At 34.6% G+C, this 23,791-nt stretch overlaps 1 protein-coding gene across 2 annotated transcripts in view; it reads right to left on the minus strand.

The window, feature by feature from the left end:
• The window catches only part of LOC144968110 (condensin-2 complex subunit D3-L-like), a 50,124-nt gene that overhangs the window by 12,965 nt on the left and 13,368 nt on the right, over positions 1 to 23,791 (minus strand). For both annotated transcript variants that reach the window (XR_013644521.1, XM_078906111.1), the window contains exons 15-38: positions 23,132 to 23,295; positions 22,072 to 22,329; positions 20,689 to 20,822; positions 19,761 to 19,876; positions 18,999 to 19,112; positions 17,514 to 17,582; positions 17,073 to 17,175; positions 16,374 to 16,470; positions 15,646 to 15,738; positions 15,303 to 15,379; positions 14,267 to 14,399; positions 13,785 to 13,925; positions 12,229 to 12,519; positions 11,029 to 11,158; positions 10,021 to 10,129; positions 8,829 to 8,913; positions 7,706 to 7,810; positions 6,737 to 6,806; positions 5,398 to 5,482; positions 4,864 to 4,953; positions 3,106 to 3,279; positions 2,286 to 2,370; positions 1,635 to 1,735; positions 595 to 845 (exon numbers count right to left, since the gene is read on the minus strand). Coding sequence is in view for 1 of the 2 variants with exons in the window: in XM_078906111.1 (XP_078762237.1) it covers positions 595 to 845; positions 1,635 to 1,735; positions 2,286 to 2,370; positions 3,106 to 3,279; positions 4,864 to 4,953; positions 5,398 to 5,482; positions 6,737 to 6,806; positions 7,706 to 7,810; positions 8,829 to 8,913; positions 10,021 to 10,129; positions 11,029 to 11,158; positions 12,229 to 12,519; positions 13,785 to 13,925; positions 14,267 to 14,399; positions 15,303 to 15,379; positions 15,646 to 15,738; positions 16,374 to 16,470; positions 17,073 to 17,175; positions 17,514 to 17,582; positions 18,999 to 19,112; positions 19,761 to 19,876; positions 20,689 to 20,822; positions 22,072 to 22,329; positions 23,132 to 23,295 (3,075 nt within the window). In the remaining variant the exon portion in view is untranslated. The remainder of the gene's footprint in view (positions 1 to 594; positions 846 to 1,634; positions 1,736 to 2,285; positions 2,371 to 3,105; positions 3,280 to 4,863; positions 4,954 to 5,397; positions 5,483 to 6,736; positions 6,807 to 7,705; positions 7,811 to 8,828; positions 8,914 to 10,020; positions 10,130 to 11,028; positions 11,159 to 12,228; positions 12,520 to 13,784; positions 13,926 to 14,266; positions 14,400 to 15,302; positions 15,380 to 15,645; positions 15,739 to 16,373; positions 16,471 to 17,072; positions 17,176 to 17,513; positions 17,583 to 18,998; positions 19,113 to 19,760; positions 19,877 to 20,688; positions 20,823 to 22,071; positions 22,330 to 23,131; positions 23,296 to 23,791) is intronic.

Here is a 23,791-nt window from a genome sequence, read left to right on the forward strand (position 1 = left end):
AAAAAACTACTTGAAGCCAAGGACAGAAAGAGAACAAAGAAAGAGAAAAACAATTTTGATCTGCAAAATATATAATATATAACATCTATTACTAATTACTCCATAACTGTATTAGTCGTAAAATAGAACCAAAATTTAATCACAAGGTCAGAACATGGGATATTCTTTGCAAAAGGCAAAAAGCCTGATTATTTTTCATGTAAAGACCATACAAAAATACTCCATGCAAAGCTTCTCTCCATTAAATGGTTTTACCTACCCTTAAATCCAAAAAAATCTAGCTCCCCCTTACTTACTTATCCGAACCAGCAACCACCTGAGCTCGAGCCCTTCGGTCTTGTGCCATGACATAGGAATTAGACGTCTTATATAGTTGTTCCAGGTGACTATAATACAGTGTCTAGCTCCCCCCTAATTGTTGCCTTTAACCAACTAATAATTTCAGCTTTAACAAAATAAATAAAGGGACAAAAATAAAAACAATTCTAAGTCTCTAGCAAAAAAAAACCCAAAAAAATGACAGCAGAAAGATTTCAAAAAGCAGTTTTGTTTCTTTTGTTTTTTTTGGCAAGGGTTTCCCTCATCAGAACTAACCTTTCAGATACGGGTGAACTTTTTCCATTATTCTCCTCAGCTGCAACTTTATTCAACTTTGTGGATGCTTCTGCAAGCACACGTCCATTATTATTTGATGATGGACTGCTTGGTGGAGCATGGTCATCATCCTTGTTGGCTGAGGCCAGGGGTGAAGGAGAGGTTATTTGTCGTGAGAGTCGTCTCCCATCAGGGCGAATGGCAACTGGGGTCGAAGGTCGAGTTGAAGTTGGGGTGCTGGTAGCAGAACACTGCATTGGTAAAGAAATTAAAATTCAAAATTTCAAACATAATTCTTCTTTTATTCTTAAGTTTGGGTTTGGATTTTCATTTTCAATTAATTTTTTTTTTTTTTTAATTGCAGAAGTTAGCCCCAGACCTGCCTACTTGAACTTTGAAAAATTCGTAGTTTTCATGGAGAAAATAATACTAGTCATAAAATTTACCTTTGCAAGTCACCAATTAACCCTCAGAAAGATTGAAAAACGTTTGTAAGTCCTTACACTGTGTCATTTACGAATATAATTGACTCTATATTGGGCAGCATGACTCAGCGGTACAGTCTTTGCTTCGTACCCGGAAGGTACCAATTTCGATTGCCCGCCATGCATTGTGTGGCCTTGCCTTAGCTCAATTTGTGGCGCTGTGCTGCACTGCCGCTGATGCCTGGGTTATTCCAGTCGTCCCTTGGAATAGACTCTAGAGACAAATATCCCCTATGGGATGAATAAAGGGAATTTTGTTTATTTTTATTTATTTTTATTTATTTATTTTTTATTTTATTTATTTATTATTTTGAGCTGCAGATGGAGCCAAAATTCGTAGTTTTTCGAATTTTTTGTAGAAGTAAGCAGGTCTGAGTTAGCCATAAAATTATGGTACAATTAATGTAGTCAAATCATATGCAGTTGACCCTGCCATAAAGGAAACCTCTATAAGACGGAATATAGTCTATGACGTCGTTAAAGAACCAAAAATCCTTTGTGATTAAAAATCATTAATATCGTAATTCATTCATTTTCAATCAGTGATCAACATACCCTCCTACTGAGCCTGGCAGCCCACTCAGCTCGTTGCTTCTCAAAGTTCTTGAGATCAAATTCGATTTCCTCTGCTAACTGTTTATCTGCGGACAGAATATCTGTTGGAAAAAAAAAAAAGAAAAAAAGGTTTATAAATATGAAGAAAAAAATTCTTTGCTTTCTTATTTTAACATTCTGTATGCCACTTGCTTTCGAACCAGAAAGTCCTGGTTCAAGCCTTACTAGGCGCATTGTTGAGTCCTTGGAGAAGGCTCTTTACTCGCATTCTCTCACTGTACTCAGGTGTAAAATGAGTACCTGGTCGTTAACAGCATTGTCTCTGTCCGAAAAAATTGTAACATCGCCTAACAGGCGTCATGTCCCATCCTAAATGATAAATGTTGCTGTTGGCCAGGGATCTCTTGTAAAGCGCTTCGAGAAGATTTAGTGGATATTGTGCTATATAAAAGCTCAATTTAATTTTTAAAATTAAAAGGCAAAGAATTAAAATTTGACATTTACCATAAACATTTTGTAGGTATAACAATGAGAGCTTCTAATGTTCACATTCATATTAATTGTTACAAATGCAAGTTATACAGACATTATTATAAAAATATCATTGAGTTCATGAAAAGAATGTTTCACTTTCATGAGTTTGACACCAACCTTTGACCTCAGTCTTGTAGTCTGCCATAAGTTCCCGTAGATAGGTCATCAGATTCTTCAGAATAGGAGAGTGTTCTTTCTCCAACTGTAGAAGTGAATGAGCCATTTATTTTTCAAGGTTGAGATTTAAATCTTAAACTAAATTTTGAACAAGAACACATAATAAAAAATATTTTAAAATAACTTTCCAAGGGGACATTACTCCCCTAGAAAAGCGATAAAAATAAATTCCTCCTGAGACTTATTTTGAATCAGTGAACTTCAAATTAGCAGAGAATTCAAGCCCATGTTAGTTAACAATCGTGATGAGGGACTGGATGTAGGAAAATGTGTTAAAAATATTTCCCATCCTTGGCAATAATATTACTAAAATTACCCAACTCAAAAATGAGCTTTGGATGAATAACTGGAAGTAGATACACCAAATCTAAAGCACTCAAAACAAAACAAAATGCCTAATGGGAGGCATATTTTATACAATAGAAAAGAAAATCCATAAGGTCTGTTCTGAGGGCAGAAAACTCATCCCTCAAATATTGATAAATTTAAATTAAATGAACCTCATCTTGGCAAAAACTCTCAAACCTGGGACTCATGAGGACCTCACTTTAAGAAAATTGTTTCCTTTATATTTTTTTTAATTATAGGTATACTCTAAATGTCATAGAACATATCAGATTTTTATTCTAACATTTCGTCTACATGTCAAAATAAAACATATAAAATCGTATAGCTACTTTTTAACTTTTTAAGCTTTAAATCTTTAATTTACATCATGGAAAATTCTCACCAATAAAAATCAGAGCAAACGTTTACTCACCAAATGCTTGAGAGCAATGACTACTGGGACGACATTTTCAATGACATTTCTTCTGACGACCTGAGTTATCAGGACTTTCTTGGCTGTTGCCGTAACAATCTGAGCCACGTTAGGCTCTTCCTCTTCGCCTGCTTCCTCTGATGGTTTAGTCTTCATGGTCGACAGTTTTATTTCCTGGGGGAGGCAAAAAAAAATTATAGATCTAAAAAATATTACAGTGAATGACTTAATAAGTCGGTGATGAAAAGGTTTGAACTGAGATATTGCCAAATTTAGTTAGAAGGGCAATTTTTATCAAAAATCAGTTCTTGTCATAAATGAATAAATCAACCCTTTTTGTACATCTTCGGGAAATATCAAAGCTTAATTTCACTTCTAAATATTTTTTACAGTTAGTCAAGTTGAAAAGTATGAAATTTGAGAAAAATTGCTGGATACCTTTCCCGTACATCCGACCATAACTTCATGAAAAATCACCCGATTTACTTCAAATAAAGATTAAACTGCTCTGGTGAGCATATTCTTTCATAGAAAATGCAAAAAATGCAAATCCAAAATGTTCACCTTCTGACTGATTATGTCATGCACTGACACACTTGTTAGGTACCTGGTTCACAATGCAAGCTGTTCCTAGAAAGACATTGATTCAGTTTGTTTTGTTTTGTTTTGTTTTTCTCTTTGTCTTTAATCACAATCTCTCATAGTACTCGGGTGTAAAATGAGTTCCTGGCCATTAACAGCATTGCCTCTACCAGAAAAAATTGTAATATCGCCTAACAGGCGTCATTTCTTATCCTACATGCTAAGTGTTGCTGTTGGCTAAGGATCCCTTGTAAAGCGCTTTGAGTATGTTTTTAGTGGATATTGCACTACAAAAAATCTCAAAGCTCAAGTTTATTAGTAATCTAGAAATTAACAATAAATGAAAAAATATTTCAGCTTTAAGTGGAAAACAAGAAAAATAAGATTTTAAAAAACTCCCTTTATTCATCCCATAGGGGAAATTTGTCTCTAGGGTCTATTCCAAGGGAAGACTGGAATAACTCAGGTGTCAGTCGCAGTGCAGCGCCGCAAATTGAGCTAGGGCTCAAGGCCACACAGCGCAGTGACAGTTGCTTGAATTCAGTACCTTTTGGGTATGAAGCAAAGACTGTACTGCTGAGTCACAAAAAGGCATTCAGGAAAATCAGTTAATTCTGTTCTTTCCTTTTCTTTACTTTTTCTTTTCTTTTCCCTTTTTTTTTTTTCTTTCAAAGACCCAACTGCAAGAAATATTCCTTCTTTTAATACATGTCAAAAGGAGACAGTGTGGCTCAAGTGGTATGGTCTCTGCTCTGTACTCAAAACCACCGACTTAGAATATCCATTGCGCTGTGTGGCCTTGAGCAAGTCACTTCACCCAAGCTCCCTTTGCAACGCTACACTGCTGCTGACAGCTGTGTTATTCCAGTCTAAACTTAGGATAGACCCTAAAGACAAATTTCCCTTTAGGGATGACTAAAAGGAATTTCTTTTTCTTTTTTTAAGCCTACTTATTTATCTTACAAAAACTGAGACCAAAGAGATCAAAACATGGCGTTAGTCACTTATTAAATCACCGATTGACAAGTCATCAACCAAACTACATAAGTATGATGATTGTGCTAGCAATTTTTTAAAAATACCATTCTCATTAAGCAACTTAGACAAATAATGCTTGCAATTTGTTTCACCGGCAACAACGCATACAAACATCGAGAGTCCTTTACAGTTTTTTACCTTACAGCTGAGAATAGCTAGAGCATCTTTTAGTATCAGCCCTCCCTCAACATCCAATGGGATCATTCCTTCAACAATGGCTGACAATATCTGTGTATGTGTGTGTGGGGGGGGGGGGGGGGGGGAAGAGGAAGAGAGAGGAAGTGAAAAAGAAAAAAGTCAATAGGCAATTGAAAAAAAATAGAAGAATACACTTACCCTTCAATAAACATCCTTTAATAATACTACGTTACTCCTTATAACGTAATTGTTAACTTACGTAGTTGTAAGTCAACGTAATTGACAACTTACAAGTTGGCAATAATATTACATTACTCCTTTTCCTTCTAATCCAACACAAGGTGCCAAAAAATGTCTCTAAGCATTTCTTTCTTCAGCTTGTCAATTCAGCTTGAACCGGGTCTTACCAACTTCTTCCATCTCTTTGAATATTGTCCTGTAAATTTCCAATTCCTAGCAGCCAACTTTTCATAATCCTAAAACAGGACACCCTCAGATATCAAAAATACACAGTTACACATATTTAATACTTACATCTTTATTTAGTTTTGCAGTTGTTTTGAATCTTTGCTCATCACTCATGTGTTCTAACATGTAGGTATACAGGCGCATGCGTTGTCTGAAAGTATACAAGTAATTGGAGGTTATTACAAATGACTTTGACAAGACTTTCATTTTTATGAGGTTTTGTTTGTTTTTGTTTTAATTTTTAAGGGTTTTACGGCAATTGTAATACATTTAGGTCTCAATTCAGTGCCCAAAAAAGGAAGAAACTGGAATAGTCCAAAAGAAATTAGATTTAGTAAAACCACACAAGAAAAAGTAAGAGGAATGGTTCATATAGGGAACAGATGTAGATTCCATGAACACACTATCAGTGAACTTAGTTTGAGATCACTTAAAAGTCTCATCCAGACACAAATACAGGATCCCACTAAGAGGAATAAAATCAAATGCTTACATTAAACATTCAAAACAACAAATATAACAAATCATAGCAGAGAGATGATTTACAAGAGATAAAATATCATCTCCCAAAAACTGTTTCCCTCTGAGCGAAGGACTTCGACAAGGGAAAGCACAAAAACCAAATTATCTCATTCCGAGACAAAGACAAAAAGCAAGTTGGAAAACAGATATAGGGGTATAGAAGACACAGTAAGCGACCTCCCAGATTAATTAACATCTTTTAATAAATAATAGAGAAATAAAACCATTGTGTTAAAACAGACCAAACTATAATGATCACCCGTAATAATAACCAAATACAAATATTTAGATGAGCATACATATTTTCAGGAATAGCACAACCTGTAAAGACATAACATATGTGACCCACCGTCTCAAAACAGTATTATGTCAGGATGATCCAAATGCTAAAATATCAAATTCAAGTCAAGCTGATCAAAAATATGAAATTTTTTTTTTTTTTGCACTCTGAAATATTATTTTCATTCTTTTGAATAAAACGTTTTAAAATTTTATTTTTTTAAACTTGAGCATTTATATAGCATACTATCAACCAAAACATGCTCAAAGCAACACTTAACATGTAGGACGAGACATGACATTTGTTCAGCAATATTACAATTTCTTGGCGGACAGAGACAATGCTGTTAACGGCCAGGTACTCATTTTACACCAGAGTACACTGAGAGAATATGAGAATATGAGTAACAAGTCTTTTCAAAGAACAACTCAGAGCGGTTCTCGAACCCAGACCATCCTATCTAAAAGCAAGTGTTATACGACACAACCACATAGCCACACAAACTTAACCAAGTTTTGATATTTTTGGATATAAATTCAATTTTCAGCATCTTAGTCATCCTAACATAAAACCGGTTCCAGGCAATGGTGTTTGTTTACTCACCTAGCTTTCTTGGGCCCAGCTAAGGTAAACATTGTTTTCTCTCGGTCTGTTTGCTTGAATTTGTTGTATACTTTTATTTTTTTATTTTTTTAAAAGAAAAGAAAAGATAAAAATTTTTGATGATAAATATAATAATAAATATTGTAACAAATAAAACAGTAAATATGAACAGTTATATAGAATAATTACAAGGGTGTACCATTCTCAATTCTCTTTACAAAGCTTTCATTTATTTGTCTTTCAAACCAAATGGAATTAAAATCTAACCCATCAGGTCACTGGTCACACTCAACACTACATAACTTATTTACAAGACGATTAAACCTAACATTGAGTCACCGACTTTACACTCCAGCACAGTTTCCTTGAACTCCTCAGGACATGCAAAGATGTTCAAGGAAATCGTGGTTTGAGGAAACTGTGCCTTGTCATTATGACTTGATAAAGAGGGAGTGGAGCAGTGTGGCATTTAGCAGTATGGTAATTTGATTCAAGCCCAAAAGATACCTTATTCGAATATCCACCACATTATGAGACCTTCAGCAAGCCACCTCTCCCTAGCTCAATTTGCAGTGCTGCGCTGTGGCTGGCACTTGGGTTATTCCAGTCTTCCCTAAGACAAATTTGAGAGATGAACTGATGGCGTTCTCAAACTTGAGCTTTTATATAGCACAATATCCACTAAACATGATCAAAGCGCTCTACAAGAGGTCCCTGACCAACAGCAACACGTAACATGTAGAATGGGACATGACGCCTGTTAGGCGATATTACAATTTTTTCAGACAGAGACAAAAACAACTGTTAATGGCCAGGTACTCATTTTACACCTGAGTTCGGTGAGAGAATGTGAGTATAAAGGCAAAGCAAAGCATTTGGGATACATTTTATAATAAAGGCTGAGTGGTTGATATGGATAATACCACAGGATAGCAATTAAGGGTTTGATTACCAAGACTTCTCACAAACCTGCATGGGTGGTGTAGTTGTTGAAATAGAAAATACACTCGATGAATGGGTTGAAAAACAATGTAGGATACTTCTTCAAAAACAGGTGCTCCAGGCAAAACTCAGCTGTATCAACACATTAAAAAAAAATCAAGCATAAAGAAAATTATGTAATATGTTAAGTCGTAATAATAAATTTATATAGCGTGCAGAAACCACAATGTGCTTTAAGCCGCTACACATACAAAAACAATGTTTAACACAAAACGCAAATACTACTACTCAAAAGCCTATCTAAATAGGAATGTTTTCGAAAGTTTCCGAAAATTATTGAACTCGGGGGTGAATTTGATTTTTTAATTTAATTTGTTCCATATTTTATTTTTGTGGCCTCAACAGAGAAAGATTTTTTTTAGCTAGAGAGATAGTTTGAATATGGAAACATTAATCAGTCATTAATTTTGGGATTGGGGTGGTTTGGCAGGTGTATAAAATTTGAAAGGCCCATAGAGATAAGATGGTCCTATATATGAGCAAAGTGAATTCATTACATACATACACGACTTCCAATTTGTACATTATCAATGTGCTCTCATGATCAACACATGCAAATTTATTTTTTTTTTAAGAGCTATTAGGCCCATGGAGTTGGGGAGCTTATCCCTGTTTCTATAGCGTGACAAGGACAATAGCAATTGCTTGCTATCCTTTTGATAGGACACTTGTCTATTGCAAAGTACTTTCCAACAGATTTAACTGATTCAGCTGCCTAATCACTGACGAGTGGACAGGGAGGTCAGGAAAAAATATCGACTACACTCGTGATCGATCTCAGTCACTTTGCGAAGTGTGAAGTGAGTGCTCTACTAACTGGGCAGAGCTATTGGGATCCCTGCAAAATGTATGTACACTCTCTCTCTTTTCTTTTTTTTACCAATCTCAAGTGTCTAGATTACGAATAGTGAAATATGTATTATAGCAACATCAAAAGTTGATGATGTGATAAACTAAACCAACAGATTGGTTCTAACTGAGTCTTTTTTTTTATTACCAAAGTTGTATAATTCAATTCAGTCTTCAAGTGAGATAGATAGAGGGTGATGGTACATCAACTTTAATTGGTTTGTTTCTGTACTGTACTCACAGAGATGTTTGATTTCTTCAATTTCATCAAGAAGGGTGGTGATGTATCGGAAAAATAACACTCCTTTCCATTTCACGTACTCCTCCTGCAGGAAAAAAAATAATGTGTTTGTGAGGAATTCAATATTTGGACTCTTGAGGTAAACAATAAAAGAACATTGAATAAATTAGCCCAATTGTGTATGGCATCCGATATCCTTGACTTACTTACTTACTTATCCAAACCATCGACCACCTGAGCTCTAGCCATCCTCGATTTTTTTAAAAACTAGAACTTCACAAATATTAAGAAAATTAAAATTCCCAATTGTATGCATAGATCAAAATAAAAGAGCTGAAGAACTTGTGTGATGTAAGTTGTTTGCAAAGGAATAAAAACAAGGTATATCCCGCTCTGAGTGATGCACAATTGAGTCCCTGAAAAAGGCTCGATACTCAGATTCTCTCACTGAACTCGGGTGTAAAAAGAGCACCTAGCCGTTTACTGCATTGTCTCTGTCTGTAAAAAAAAATTGTAATATCTTATCTTACACGTTAAGTGTAGCTGTTGCCTAGGGGACACCTTGTAAAGCTCTTTGAGCATGTTGAGTGGATATTTCGCTATATATAAAAGCTCAAGTTTTAACAAATCACAAGTTTTTTAATAGCGTAAAACGGACAATAGCAATTGCTTGCTACCCTTTAAATAAATAATGATAAGGATTGAAATTTCTCCTTCGTGCTTCAAGCAGCAACATTTTCATTACCCTTTGAATAGGACACAAGTCTACCAAAAAGTACTTTTCACCAGATCCAACAGACCCAGCTACCCAATCACTGCTGGGTAACCAGGGGAGCAGCAAGGATGGGGGAAGGGGGTCAGAAAAAAATCTCGACTGCACCAGATATCGATCATGGTCCTTCAATATCTAGCCTCAGAAAATTCAGCACAAATCAGTATAAGTGGCAGGGGGCAGCGTGGCTCAGCGGTATGGTCTTTGCTCCATACCCAAAAAGTACCAAGTTCGATCACCCACCACTGCACTGTGTGCAAGTCACCTCACCATACCTCAATTTGTGGGCGCTGCACTGTGGCTGATGCCTGGGTTATTCCACTCTTCCCTTGGAATAGACCCTAGAAACAAATTTCCCCTATGGGATGAATAAAGAGAATTATTTTATTTTGTTTTTTATTATTAAGAGCAGATACAAACCTGTAAGAGTTTGGTAAGGACGGTTAGTGTATTTTTGCGCACTAACGCATCAGAGTCCTTCAGACAGGCCGCTATGTTGGTGATGTATCTATCCACAAGAGTTGTGTATCTATCGATAAAAGAAGGGTCAAAAGTTTTTTTCAGTCATGGCATCACGAATTAAAGATGATCACTAAAGAGTTATTTACAATAAATGCTGGGATGTTTGAAAATGAGACGCAGCTAAGTTGAATAAGAACAGCGTAAAAGTTCAAATTGGATTCTGTTCATATCATAATTATCATTAAATAATCATTTATAGCAAATCTAGCAATGAATTAAGAAGAAGGAGGAGGAGGAGAAGGATATTAATAATAATAATAATAATAATAGTAATAATAATAATAATAATAATAATAATAATAATAATAATAATAATAATGATGATGATGATGATGATGATAATAATAATAACAATAATAATAATAACCTGCCAACTTATCAAAATGCCAAAAAGGGAATGTTAGATTAGTCAAACCTGAGCCTGCCACACTGACAACTAATAACAATTTCAACATGCACAAAAAAAAAAAAGAAAAGAAAATAATAACCAACAGTAACAGGATTATTTTGTAGAGTTATTAAATTATTTTGTTTTGTTTTATTTTTAATAAAAAAATTTTTTTTTTGGGGCACTTTAGTATTCTTATTCTTATAAGATGATGTTATCCAGTTCCTTTAACCAGATGCAAGTCAACTGAATACTTGAAAATGAGACACCATGTATACCATATTATACCATCAAACATAACCATGGTGATTAAACTATATTTTACAATATTTCTCAATTGTTGTCATTTTTTAAGTTAATTAACATTCTCTTTTTGAAATAATAAAAATGTGAAGCTCTTTTCGGTGGAAAACCTGTCTGTAATCTGGAGTTGGGTCACAACAGGGAAACCAGATCAGGAATTTCCTGATCAAATCAGGAGGGTTGGCAGATCAGGGAAGAGAGAAAAATGTACAAACCTGACGGTGAGATCCCGCATAACAATGACCACGTTGTTCCTTACAGCAGGGCTGTCTGATACTTCCAACTCTCTAGCCAAAGCAGCAATGCTTTTCTTAGCAAGATCCTCGTCTATCAGGCACAGTTTACCTGGTCGGACATATCACAAGGGAGGGGAAAAGATTAATTTGTTATACTTTCCTTAAGGCCACTTGTATTCCTAATAACTTTTTTTTTTTCAAATTTTGACTTTCTCTTTTATGTTTCTACACACAAAAAAAAATTTTTAATTTAAAAAATAGATAGTAAAAATCTTGAGCTTTTATATAGAGCAATATCCACTTAACAGGTTCAAAGCGCTTTACAACTTGTAATACAAGGGATCACTGGCCAACAGCAACACAAGACATGATGCCTGTTAGGCAATATGACACTTTTTTCCAACAGAGACAATGCTGTTAACGGTCATGTATTCATTTTACACCTGATTACAGTGAGAGAATGTGTGAGGACTCAACTATGCACCGCTCAGAGTGGGACTCAAATCCAGGACCTTCCGATCCAAGGCAAAAGTCATACCACTAGACCACATAGCCAAGTGTCATATCACATAGATAACAATGTGAAATTGAATGTAAGCTTCAATTTAATATACGAAAACAGATAAAATGGACGTTTCGGGTTTCCCCTTTATCAACAAAACAGGATGAATGAAACACTGCAGACAAATGAGATAATGTGGTAGTGGCATTGTTATGAAACACATAAAGACAGTATTCCGGCACAGCTGGCAAAACTACATATCATATATGTTAGGTAATACAATGGGGAAGAGGGAAAAGGAGTGCAATTAATTTTCCTACTTAGCTCCCTTTTGGCAATCATTTTTTAAAATTCACATTTTAACCACCCCCCTCTCCCAATTATTTTATTCTTACCGTCATCATCATTAATATTTGTTAATCGGAATTTAAGAGACAATGGCTGAAAAGTGGAATAGGAAGAGTGAAAATAGGAATGATTCTGCCAAAAGCAGAAGGGTTGGCAGGTATGTTTTACACCCGATTACAGTGAGAGTAAAAACCCTTTTCCAAGGACTCAACTAGGTACCACTCAAACCCAGGACCTTCTGATCCAAATGCTAAAGCCATACCACCTGACCACATAGCTGAGTGTCATACCACGTAGACCGCATCTAAAGATATTCTAAAAACACATACCGAGTGAGATGAAGGCATGAGCTCTAAGTTGTGGTGACGTGGTGAATCCTCTAAATTGGGACAACGCCTGAGATGCTTGGGTTGATCCAGTTTGGGATTGGGTGGCCTGGGACGCTTGTGACGATTGTGATTGGCTGTTACTTTCTGACTCCTCCCCCTTTTGTGAAGCTTGTTGACTGTTGTCTTCTGTCGTTGCTTGATGCGAAGCTGGTTGTTGTGAGTCACTGACTGCCTCTTGGATATTGGATTCTCCAGAGCTATTCTGGCTTTGGACGTCTGAAGATTGGCTGCCTATCATCCAAAATAAGTTTTAAAAATTATTTTTAATAATTCATAACATTTCACAATAATCTAAATCTAAATAATAACAAGAAATGAAGTGAGTAGGAAAGTGCCAGAAGATAACAGAGATTAAAAACTTTGCGGCGACAATGGTGGCTCGTGGTACGACAACTCCGCCTGGTCGGGGAGATTGTGACTCTACCGTATGAGCTATCCACTAAATCTAAATCTTGAATAAAAGAAAAGAAGACAAAATGCAAAGTGACACATTTCTGGTTAATTTAAAATAAGTAATTTTATTTGGGGGTTCTGATAGCTCAGTTGGTAGAGTCGAGGTCAAATTGGGTTATTTATAAAGTTAGTTATGGTGACTACAGGGGTCCGATAGCTCAGTTGGTAGAGTCGAGGTCAAATTGGGTTATTTATAAAGTTAGTTATGGTGACTACAGGGGTCCGATAGCTCAGTTGGTAGAGCACTCATTCACATGGAAAGGTACCAAGATCGAACCCAGGTAACCTTCCTGTCCACCTAGAAGTGATTGGGCAGCTGGATCTGTTAGATCTGGTGGAAAGTAGTAACATGGCAATCTGAAACTGTGTATATCAGAAAAGGGACCTACTTTAGTTTGTGCTGTCAAGTAAATACTCACTCTATCAGGAAATGTGTAAAAATGTGGTCTAAAAGGTGGGTGTTTCTATTGGTAATGAGTACACCAAATGTGCTCAAAGCGTTTTACAAGGGGTCCCTAACCAACAGTAACACTTAACATTTAGGACGAGACATGATGACTGTTAGGGCAATATTACAATTTTTGGGGACACAGAGACAACACTGTTATTAATGGTCAGGTTCTCATTTTACAACTGAGTACAGTGAGAGAGAATATGAGTAAAGAGATTTTTCCAAGGACTCAACCTTGCACCACTCCGAATGTGTCTCGAACGCAGAAGCTTCCAATCCAAAGGCGAGAGTCATACCACTAGACCACAAAGCCACACAAATAATGCTTAATACAGAGCTACCTACTTGAAATTTCAAAAATTCATCGTTTCCAAGGGAAAAAAGAAAAAGTCACTTCAAACAGCTTTAGAAATAAATAATTTGCCATTAACATGATCCAAAAAATGTTCCAAAGGCCTGAATATAGGTTCTAAGGAACTAAACTTTCCTTTTCCATAAGATTTATTGAGTCAAAGAAGCGAATGTTGTTCTGTAGCTGGAGACAAAATTCGTATTTCTTTGCAGTACTAGGCAAGTCTGTAAATATACTTACTAAATTCACTGATGCAGGGTTCAGCAATGATGGATTGAATGAGAAGGGAGAAACGTTTGGACACGTGCAGCGGACACCTCTGACACACTTCGCCTAAGGTGAAGATGTAACGCACAAATTTTTCTTCATCCATTATTCTGCCTGCAGTTTAAAAGAAAAAAGAAGAGGAAAAAAAAATTAATAAAAAATTATTTTTTTTAAATCGTAAAATCAAATTTTTATCTACACAGTTAAAAGTAATAGACTGTTACCAGTACAAATCAATGTATTTCCCTCTTCAATATTGTTAAACTCTCAGCAATTTTTAAAAAATTGTCTTTTCCAAATGCTAGCAAGCAATTGCTATTGTCTGTTTCAGAAATTAGGATAAACTCCAGCTCCATGGACCTAATGGCTCTGAAGGACTTCATTTCACCATTTTCTGTAAATTTCATTGGAGTAAGCTTTTTATCCATTACAAGAAAATTAAAATTCAAACCAACCTTGAGATTTCTGTGCATTGAGGATGACCTCTGACATGTACCTGTCACATGATGTCATGATGTCAAGGCCCCAGGTTTGGGACTTCTTTAGTTGTGAAATTCTTGATTTGGTTCCAATTTCACAACTATGGAGCTGGTGAAATCAAAACACATTGAAGAGATTATGTATTATTTTATACCATAAATAGGGTCCCAATAACTTAGTTGGTAGAGTACTTGCTTCACATGCAAAGGGAACTGGTTCGATCCAGGTGAAGTAGAGATTTTTTTTCTGACCACCTGTCCATCCAGAACTGATTGTTAGATCTGGTGGAAAATACTTTGGGATAGACTAGCGTCTTATCCAAAGGATAGCAAACAATTGCTATTATCTGTTTAAAGGAATAGAAACTGGGCTAAATTCCGGCTCCATGGGCCCTATGACTCTCAAGAACTACTTTTATACCATAAATTATTCAGCTAATTAATACTTAACCCTCATGGGCTGGATTCAATTTTACCCTAACCTGACATCAGGTTTTTACCTTTTTCACCAAAGGTAATCAAGATTTTTTGGAAACGGTAAATTCTGCTGTTATGACCAGATCAATCATCAGAGACATAATGATTTGAGACAAATTAAGTCTCATCGTTAAATTGTTATCAACCTTAAGCTGGCAATGCTGCTATGTAGTCTAGGGATATGACTCTCATCTTCAGATTGGAAGGTCCAGGGTTCAAGACCCACTGAGCGGTGCATAGTTGAGTCCTTGGAAAAGGTTCTTTAACATTCTCTCACCATACTCAAGTTTAAAATGAGTACCTGGCAGTAACAGCGTTGTCTGTCGGGAAAAAATGTAATATTGCCTGACAGGCATCTTGTCTCATCCTACATGTTAAATATTGCTGGTGGCTAGGAGGCCCTTGAAAAGCACTTTGAGCACATTTTCGTGGATATTGCTCTATATAAATGCTCTAGTTGATTTTGTGTTGTTTTTTGGGGGGTTTTTTTTTTTTTGGGGGGGGGGGGGGGGGTTATAAAGAATGTATGGCCTACCTTTGACAGGGTATTAACAATTCCTTGAATGATTTCAAATGGATACGAAAACTCCAATAGTCTTTTTTTCAAGTCCACTGAGGAAAGTAAAGAAATGCATTTGGATCATTTATTGATATCATTCTAATCTCGTCAATTTGGTTTTTTAGAAATATATTTATGTTTTCATTGTTTTTTGTCGTTAGCTGAAGAAGGGTTTTGAGCCTGAAAGATTCCTTGGTTGGTATTTTGTTCTTTTTTGAAGCTGTCATTGATGTTTCTTTTAATAATAAAACAAAAACAAAAAATAAAAAAACCAAAAGAAAGGGGAAAAAAATTTTTAATGACGGTAAAATAAACACACCCTTCAGTTCATCGACAGTGTCTTCCTTGAGTGATTTGATTCCAGCAGCTATGATATATAACACGTTGCTCCATTTGAAAAAGTTGGCGTCATCTGAAAGTAAAGTCGTCAGAATTAAAGCAATGTCTAAAAATGCAATATAATTATGATTCTTTTCAATTATGAATACCAGTTGAATAAAAAAACTTTCAAATAAATCATGAGTATGAATCTAAATATAAAAACAAAATTCTAATAAACTTTTTTAAAAATTGAGAAAAGTAAAATGAAATTTATAAATTGCAAATTTGAAATATCAAATACAATAATTAAAAGAGAAGAAAATGATTGATATCAAGAATCGATGAAGTGAAACAGATCTCAAAGAAATAAAATGAACGAATGAATGATTGAATGAACAAATGGATGAATCAATCAAAAAATCAAAGAATGAATTAATCAATTAATTAATTAATTAAACCAATAATGAGACATAATAATAGGAGAAAAACTACACACACAGAAGTCTGACATTTCCTGGAAACAAGCCAATCTTATATTTTAAAACAAATGAATGAATGAATGAATGAATAGATGAATGAATGATTAAATAAATGAATGAATGAATGAATAACAAAACACACACACACACACAAAAGTCTGAGATTTCATAGAAGCAAACCAATCAAATATATTTATTTTAAAACAAATTAAGCAACAAATAAACATTAAAAAATAATACAACTTACCGTTTCCATGGTAACTAGCGTACCAATGATTGATGGCAGTCTTAGGATTGATGCTGGCCGTGGTCTTTGACAATTCAGCCAGAAGCATCCAGGCAGACTGGAAAACAAGAATGGCATGAACATTAGTTTTAGCAAGTATTAAATGGTGGTAGCGAAAGAGGAACAGTGTGAAATTAAATTAATAGACAAAAAAGAATATAACATTTTCAGAAAATGAACAAAGTACCAAACACTGAATGTTTTGGGCTCAAAACCCTTCTCTCTCAAAATTATAACTATAAATTTGACTGTTTCCCTCTCAGCCAAGGACTCCGGCCAGGGCCAGGATAAAACAGGTCATCTTATTCCAAGACAAAGGCAGAAAGCAAGTTGAAAAACAAATATAGGTGATAGAAGATACAGTAAGTACCTCCCTGTCCTAGCTATATAAATTTTGTTACAACGTGTAAAACACACATCACCACAAACGTCATGTAATAAAACTATGATAAAGAACTGAACAAGTGTGTATGAAAGGTGCCAACGCAAGAAAGAAAAATACAAGAAAAAAAAAATCCAAAAAAATGGGTGTTTTTTTTTTCTTGTATTTTTCTTTCTTGTTTTGTCTGGCACCTTTCATACACACTTGTTCAGTTCTTTATCTTACACTGGTGCCTTCTCCTTAATTTCTAAATGTTATAAAACTATGGAATCTCCAACCTTGTCATTGGGGCCTCCGATGTGACTCTCAATCGCCAACACTAAGGACGGTCTCAACTTTTTCATGCGACACCAATACTGGCAGGCCTTCTGGAGATAGCGTCTGTCGTACACAAAAACAAAAGTAAAGCAAAATTAATTGAATATTAGAAAACACACAAAGTCGTCAAAGAGAAATTCTGTTCACAAAGAATCATATAAATGCTTCATAATTAAGTGTGAAGGACGTAAACGAGTGAAACTGGATTATCATAAATTATAATTTATTGACTATGACTATAACGCTTTAAAATGTCAAGAAATGATAAAAACAAAAACCTAATAAAACACTGAAAAGCCAAATATTACTGATGAATTAAAAAACATAGATCACTTATTTATCTCATATTATTATAAATGAGAGAGAAAGACAGGAGCTACAAAAAACAAAAGCCTTTGTACCTGAGATTGTCAGAACTTTCGTCTACAATGAATGACAGAAGTTCCCATTCAAGTCCTGACTCTGATAGCCTGTAGAGTAAAATATTTCAGATAACTCTTTGTTTTTTTTTATTTTGATGTATTATTATTATTATTATTATTATTATTATTATTATTATTATTATTATTATTATTATTATTATTATCATTATTATTATCATTAATTATTATTATTATTATTATTATTATTATTATTATTATTATTATTATTATTATTATTATCATTATTATTATAATAATCAACATCATCATCATCATCATCATCAACATCATCATTTATTATTATTATTATTATTATTATTATTATTATTATTATTATTATTATTATTATTATTATTATTATTATTATATTATTATTATTATTATCATTATTATTATTATCATGATCAACATCATCATCGTCATCATCATCATCAACATCATCATTTATTATTATTATTTTATTATTATTATTATTATTATTATTATTATTATTATTATTATTATTATTATTATTATTATTATTATTATTATTATTATTATTATTATCATTTTTTTTTTAAATTTGCATATCATTGTTCAGGTCAATTTTCTGGATTCAAAGCTTTTCAGTGACAACGATTCATTGATCCACCCTAAAATTCTTTATCAGACCTGTCAACTTAAAATTTCGAGAATTAATAGAGCTCAAGGGGAAGAAAATAGTCGTCACTATAGTTAACTTTATAAAATCTGGCCTCAAGTCAAAGTGATACTAACCTGCTAAAAGCTGATGGACTGTAAAAATCAATGAACTAGAATAAATATAACTTGAGCTTTTATATATAGCGCAATATCCACTAAACGTGCTCAAAGCGCTTTAAAAGGGGTCCCTGGCCAACAGCAACATGTAGAATGTGGACCATCGGTACTCATTTTACACCCGAGTACGGTGAGAGAATTTGAGTAAAGAGCCTTTTCCAGGGACTCAGTGCCGAGCGAGGCTCGAACCCAGGACCTTCCAATACAAAAGCAAGTGTCATACCACAAGATCACATAGCCGCTACGCACGTAACAACTTTGAAAAAGAACAAAATACCAAACACGGAATGTTTTGGGCTTAAAACCCTTCCTCAGCCAATAACAAAAACAATAAAAACACTAATACATCAATTTCAATCCAGACAGACGGCAGAGAAATATTTGGCACGCCTGTCTGCGAGTAAAAGAATCTTGAAATGTCAAGACATCTGAGCTGCTAATAATGAATTTTTGCCTTTGTCTTGAAAAAAACTAAATGTGTGTTCCTGTGTTTTTTCCTAGACCAGCAAAGACATGATTACAATAAAATGATTTGGATTAGAAGGCAGATGATTCACAACATGATTTATGAAAAGAAAGTAAACATTTTTGTCAGGAAAAAAATTCAAAAGATGTTTATAGTAAGAGAAAAATAATTATGAGAAGAAAAAGAGGAGGAAAAATTACCTTCCGTGAGGTTGGATTCTCATAATGATCATTTCCTCAAGGGAGTCAAAGCATTTTTCTTGTACAGTGGTCTCTGTGTCCATTACCCTGGGTAGCAACCCATAAATCCATGCTCTGAGTTGATTGTAAATAGAACAAGAAATGTTAAAAAAGAATGGTTGCTTAAGACATTACTCAAAGATGTATCCATAACCCTGGGTACAACCCATAAAGCCATGCTCTGAGTTGACTGGCAATAGAACAAGAAATGTTAAAAAAGAATGGTTAATTAAGACATTACTCAAAGATGTATCCATAACCCTGGGTACAACCCATAAATCTGTGCTCTGAGTTGACTGGCAATAGAACAAGAAATGTTAAAAAAGAATGGTTGCTTAAGACATTACTCAAAGATGTATCCATAACCCTGGGTACAACCCATAAATCTGTGCTCTGAGTTGACTGGCAATAGAACAAGAAATGTTAAAAAAGAATGGTTGCTTATGACATTACTCAAAGAGGGACATAGAATGAATGCGACATAAATACAAGTATATTCAGACAAAAGTTGGGCAAGAAAAATATTAATAAAAAAATATAATGACTCTTTTATTAATGAGAATTCCAAGCTTGCAACCAGTTATGTATTCACATAGAAACTCAGTAGTCCTTCAGTACCATAAGGCCCATGGAGCTGGAGTTTATCACGGTTTCTATGGTGATAAATGGACAATATCAATGGTAAATTACCTTTGTCACTATTAGATCTTTATAAATTCTAACCTTTGAATCTTTTTGTCTTGAGGGAATGCGTCCAACAGTTCAAGTACACACTGGATACACTGTTTTCGTACTGATAAAGCTGGATCTGCACAACGTTCTTGCAGAATGACCAAGTCCTGTAAAATTTACCAAAGGAAAATTTTAGAAAAGCAGGAAAACATTGTTTTATTTTTGTTAACAAGGGCTTTACTGAGTTTGCAGCACATTTAGTTCATTTCAGTGCCAGTAAAAGGGAAGAAAATGGGATAGTCAAAAAAGATTTACAATTAAAAGCCCACTAGAAAATGTAAGACAAAGGGGAATGGTTCAAATGGGAAACATGTAGATTTCAAGAGCACACTATCAAAATACTTTGTATCAGAAATCTCATTCAGACACAAGCAGAGGATTCCACTAAGAGGAACACACTCAAATGCTTTAATATCATTACTTTCAGAACAAATAATATAACAGAGAAATGATTTACAAGAAATAAAAGCATTTTCTCCCAAAACTATAACTATACGTTTGACTGTTTCCCTTCCAGCCAGGGCCAAGATGAAACCAAGAATCTCATTCCAAGACAATTCAATTTAAATGTTCTTTATTATCGGAAATATTGTGCATATTACTCAGAATACATCGGAGTAAATAGTAATAGCAAATAAGAAATAAGAAAAATAGATAAATATTAGATCTTTATGATCTTTATCCAACCTGAAAGAAAAGACAAAGGAAGAAAGCATGTTGGAAAACAGATATATGGGGATAGAAAACACACTACAAGAGGTAATAAAAAAAAAAAAAAACAGGATAACATTGGATACCAAATATTATTTAAACTGTTAATAAAGTCAAATAGTTAGAAGTAATCCAACGACATTTATAATCCACTATTTCAATTCTATTCAAATATGGCAAGAATTTGATTGGTTTATAAAAATCTAACCTCTTCACAATAATCAGGCCATTCAAATTTGAGGACTTGCTGCAGGGCTTGAAGTGCTGATTTACGAACCACCACTTTGGTGTCAAGGACTCTCCGACGAAACATGGAGACAACCCCTTCATTATCAGGCAAGTCTGGTAAAATAATAAAGGCGATAATAATAATAATAATAATAATAATAATAATAATAATAATAATAATAATAATAATAATAATAATAATAATAATAATAATAATAATAATATAATGATAATAATAATTTTAAAAATAATGATAATAATAAATAATAATAATAATAATAATAATAATAATAATAATAATAATAATAATAATAATAATAATAATAATAATGATGATGATGATGATGATGATGATGGTGGTGGTGGTGGTGGTGTCAAAAATAATAATAGGTTTGAAAAACATATGTCTTAAATCTTTTTAAATTAAACTTAAAAAGACTTAGAATTATAAATTTCAAATTCTTTTTGAAGGAAACTTTAGAACTAATTTTGCTTTAAAAAGTGATGAGGTATTCCAGACATCTGAGGTTGCGATTGGGATTCACGATAGCTCAGTTGGTAGAGCACTCGCTTCACATTTCCTGTTAACTTCAATTTTGAAGATTCTACAGACCACAGTATTTTTCTTTCATTTTAGAGATGTGGCAAAGCAACCAAGAACGATCCCTAGTGAAGTTGAGATTTTTTACTGACCCCTCTGTCCACCCAGCAGTGATTGAGTAGCTGGGTCTGTCTGATCTTGTGGAAAGTACTTTGCGTTAGACTAGCATTCTATCCCAAGGGTAGCAAGCAATTGCTATAGTCCATTTCACCTTAGAGAAACTGGTATAAACTCCTGCTTTATAGGCCTAATGGCTCCGAAGGACTTTTTTTTTTTCTTTCTAGGAATGGTAATATGAAAGCATCTATTGAGTAGGCTTTTGGATGATGGTGCTTTCCTCTACTATTACCTTGCCAACCATAAAAAATGTAATAAATTTCAAAATAATTCAAACATTCAAATTGGTTAGTTAAAGATGAAAAAAAGGGAAAATGTCTGGTTGAAACCTTACAAAATGTCTCTTACAATATCTGTGTGTCCTTTTAAGATAATCATTTAATTACAATGACTTTTGATTTTAAGAACTCATTGATAGAATGATGACCCAGATAGAGATACTGTGCGTGAGGCATTTTTAAAATGTAAACTTCATGGCTATCTAATCGATATTTATCATCATCATCATCATCATCATCATCATCATCATCATCATCATCATCATAATCAGCAGCAGCAGCAGCAGCAGCAGCAGCAGCAGCAGCAGCAGCAGCAGTGATTGAGGATTTACAGGTCTAATAAAATAATTTTTTTAAATCAACCTACAAGGGTTAAATCCTGGGGTGAGAGCGATGTTGGCAAATGACTTTTCACCCAGCATGACAGGTGTACCAGCTTTGTCACCTCCATCAACGACCATGACAACGTCACCATCGCCTGCTGGATTAGGGCCGCTGTTTTCACTCTCTCCTGCTTGATTAGGGATGCTGCTCTCACCATCTGTAGGTGTCTTTTCTGTGTTCTCCATGTTTTCTTTTTCAACCTCTTCATCCTGTTCACGAGCCTTTGTGGATTCTTCATTTTCTGAAATTATATAATTCTTAAGCATATTAAATAAATAAAATATAAAATAAAAATAAATACATAAATAAATAAATAAAATTCCCTTTATTCATACCCAAGGGGGGATTTGTCTTTAGGGTCTATTCCAAGTTTAGACTAGAATAACCCAGGCATCCGCCGCAGTGCAGCGTCGCAAATTGAGCTAGGGTGAGGTGACTTGTCCAAGGCCACACAGCATGGTGGGTAGTCAAACTCGGTACTTTTCAGGTGTGAGGCAAAGACCATGCCTCTGAGCCATGTTGCCCCCTATATATAAACATTATAACAGCAACAAAACAAGTGAAAGACAAAAAAACAAACTTAAAGAAGTTGGTCACTTAAATCAGTTTCAGTGCTGACGGTGGCAAAAAGTGAAAAAGGAGGAAGATTTTGAGCAATTGCCTATAAGCCCCATTTTTACTGCATTAACCCCCATATTTAGAGCAATTGAGTTGATAGATTATCATTGATATTCTAGCTAACCTCTGAAGAGTGAGGAACTACACCTGTATGTTCCACCATAATCATTGGGGTGGGGGGGGGGGAATGCATTTTTTTTTTTAAAGGAAGGAATTTCCTTCAAAATCGCAATTTCCACGGATCAGAGGAAAACCATAAATTCTATTAAACAATATTGAAATTTGTCTATCCAAGGTTTACCAATCATTGATAGCATATATAAAATTTCAGTTAACCATCTTAGTACCTTATCTATCCCATGAGAAGTTCATTAGGGTTTTTAAAAAGAAAAAAAAAAAAATTAAATAAAGTAACAAAACCAAACCTTTGTCTTGAAGCCTCATTTTAGGCGTGGGGACGAAGTGCTTGGCTGTCGGTCTTCCATGGCCAGTAACCACAGGGGTGATGAGTCCCTTCAAGGTAGAGACCACATTAGACATGTTTGAGTTGCAGTTTGAGGAGAAGGCTACAAGAGCTCTGGCACAGATGCTGGGGATCAAAACAACAATAGACAAACAAGCATCGTCATAAGGTTGTGTTGAAAAGTAAAGATCTGAAAAAGTGTGTATGAAACGGTGGGTGCCAGACAAAACAAGAAAGAAAAATACAATAGGAAAAAAAAAACACCCGAAAAATCAGTCTTCCTCGAACCTCAGACCTCCTGGTTCAGACACGTAATTTACAATATAAAACATAACCATGGTGATTAAATCATATTACCATATTTATCAATTGATGTCATTTATCGAGTTCATTAACGTTCCCTTTTAAAAATAATAAAAAATCTGTTATCCAGAGATAGGGAACAGGGAAACCAGATCAGGGTTGGCAGATCTACAAGTGGTTGAAGACTGACAGATAATATGAGTGATACATCATTCATAAAACTTTTGAAAATAGATGACAGATCTGTAGGTTGGAGGGGGGGGGGGGGTCAAAACAAAAATGTAAATTAGTTATTTCAAAATAAATTGGATCTCGATAA

Source organism: Berghia stephanieae, chromosome 3 (assembly GCF_034508935.2).
Source record: "Berghia stephanieae isolate SIO BIC M18660-M18661 chromosome 3, UCSD_Bste_1.3, whole genome shotgun sequence".
NCBI lineage: Eukaryota > Metazoa > Mollusca > Gastropoda > Nudibranchia > Aeolidiidae > Berghia > Berghia stephanieae.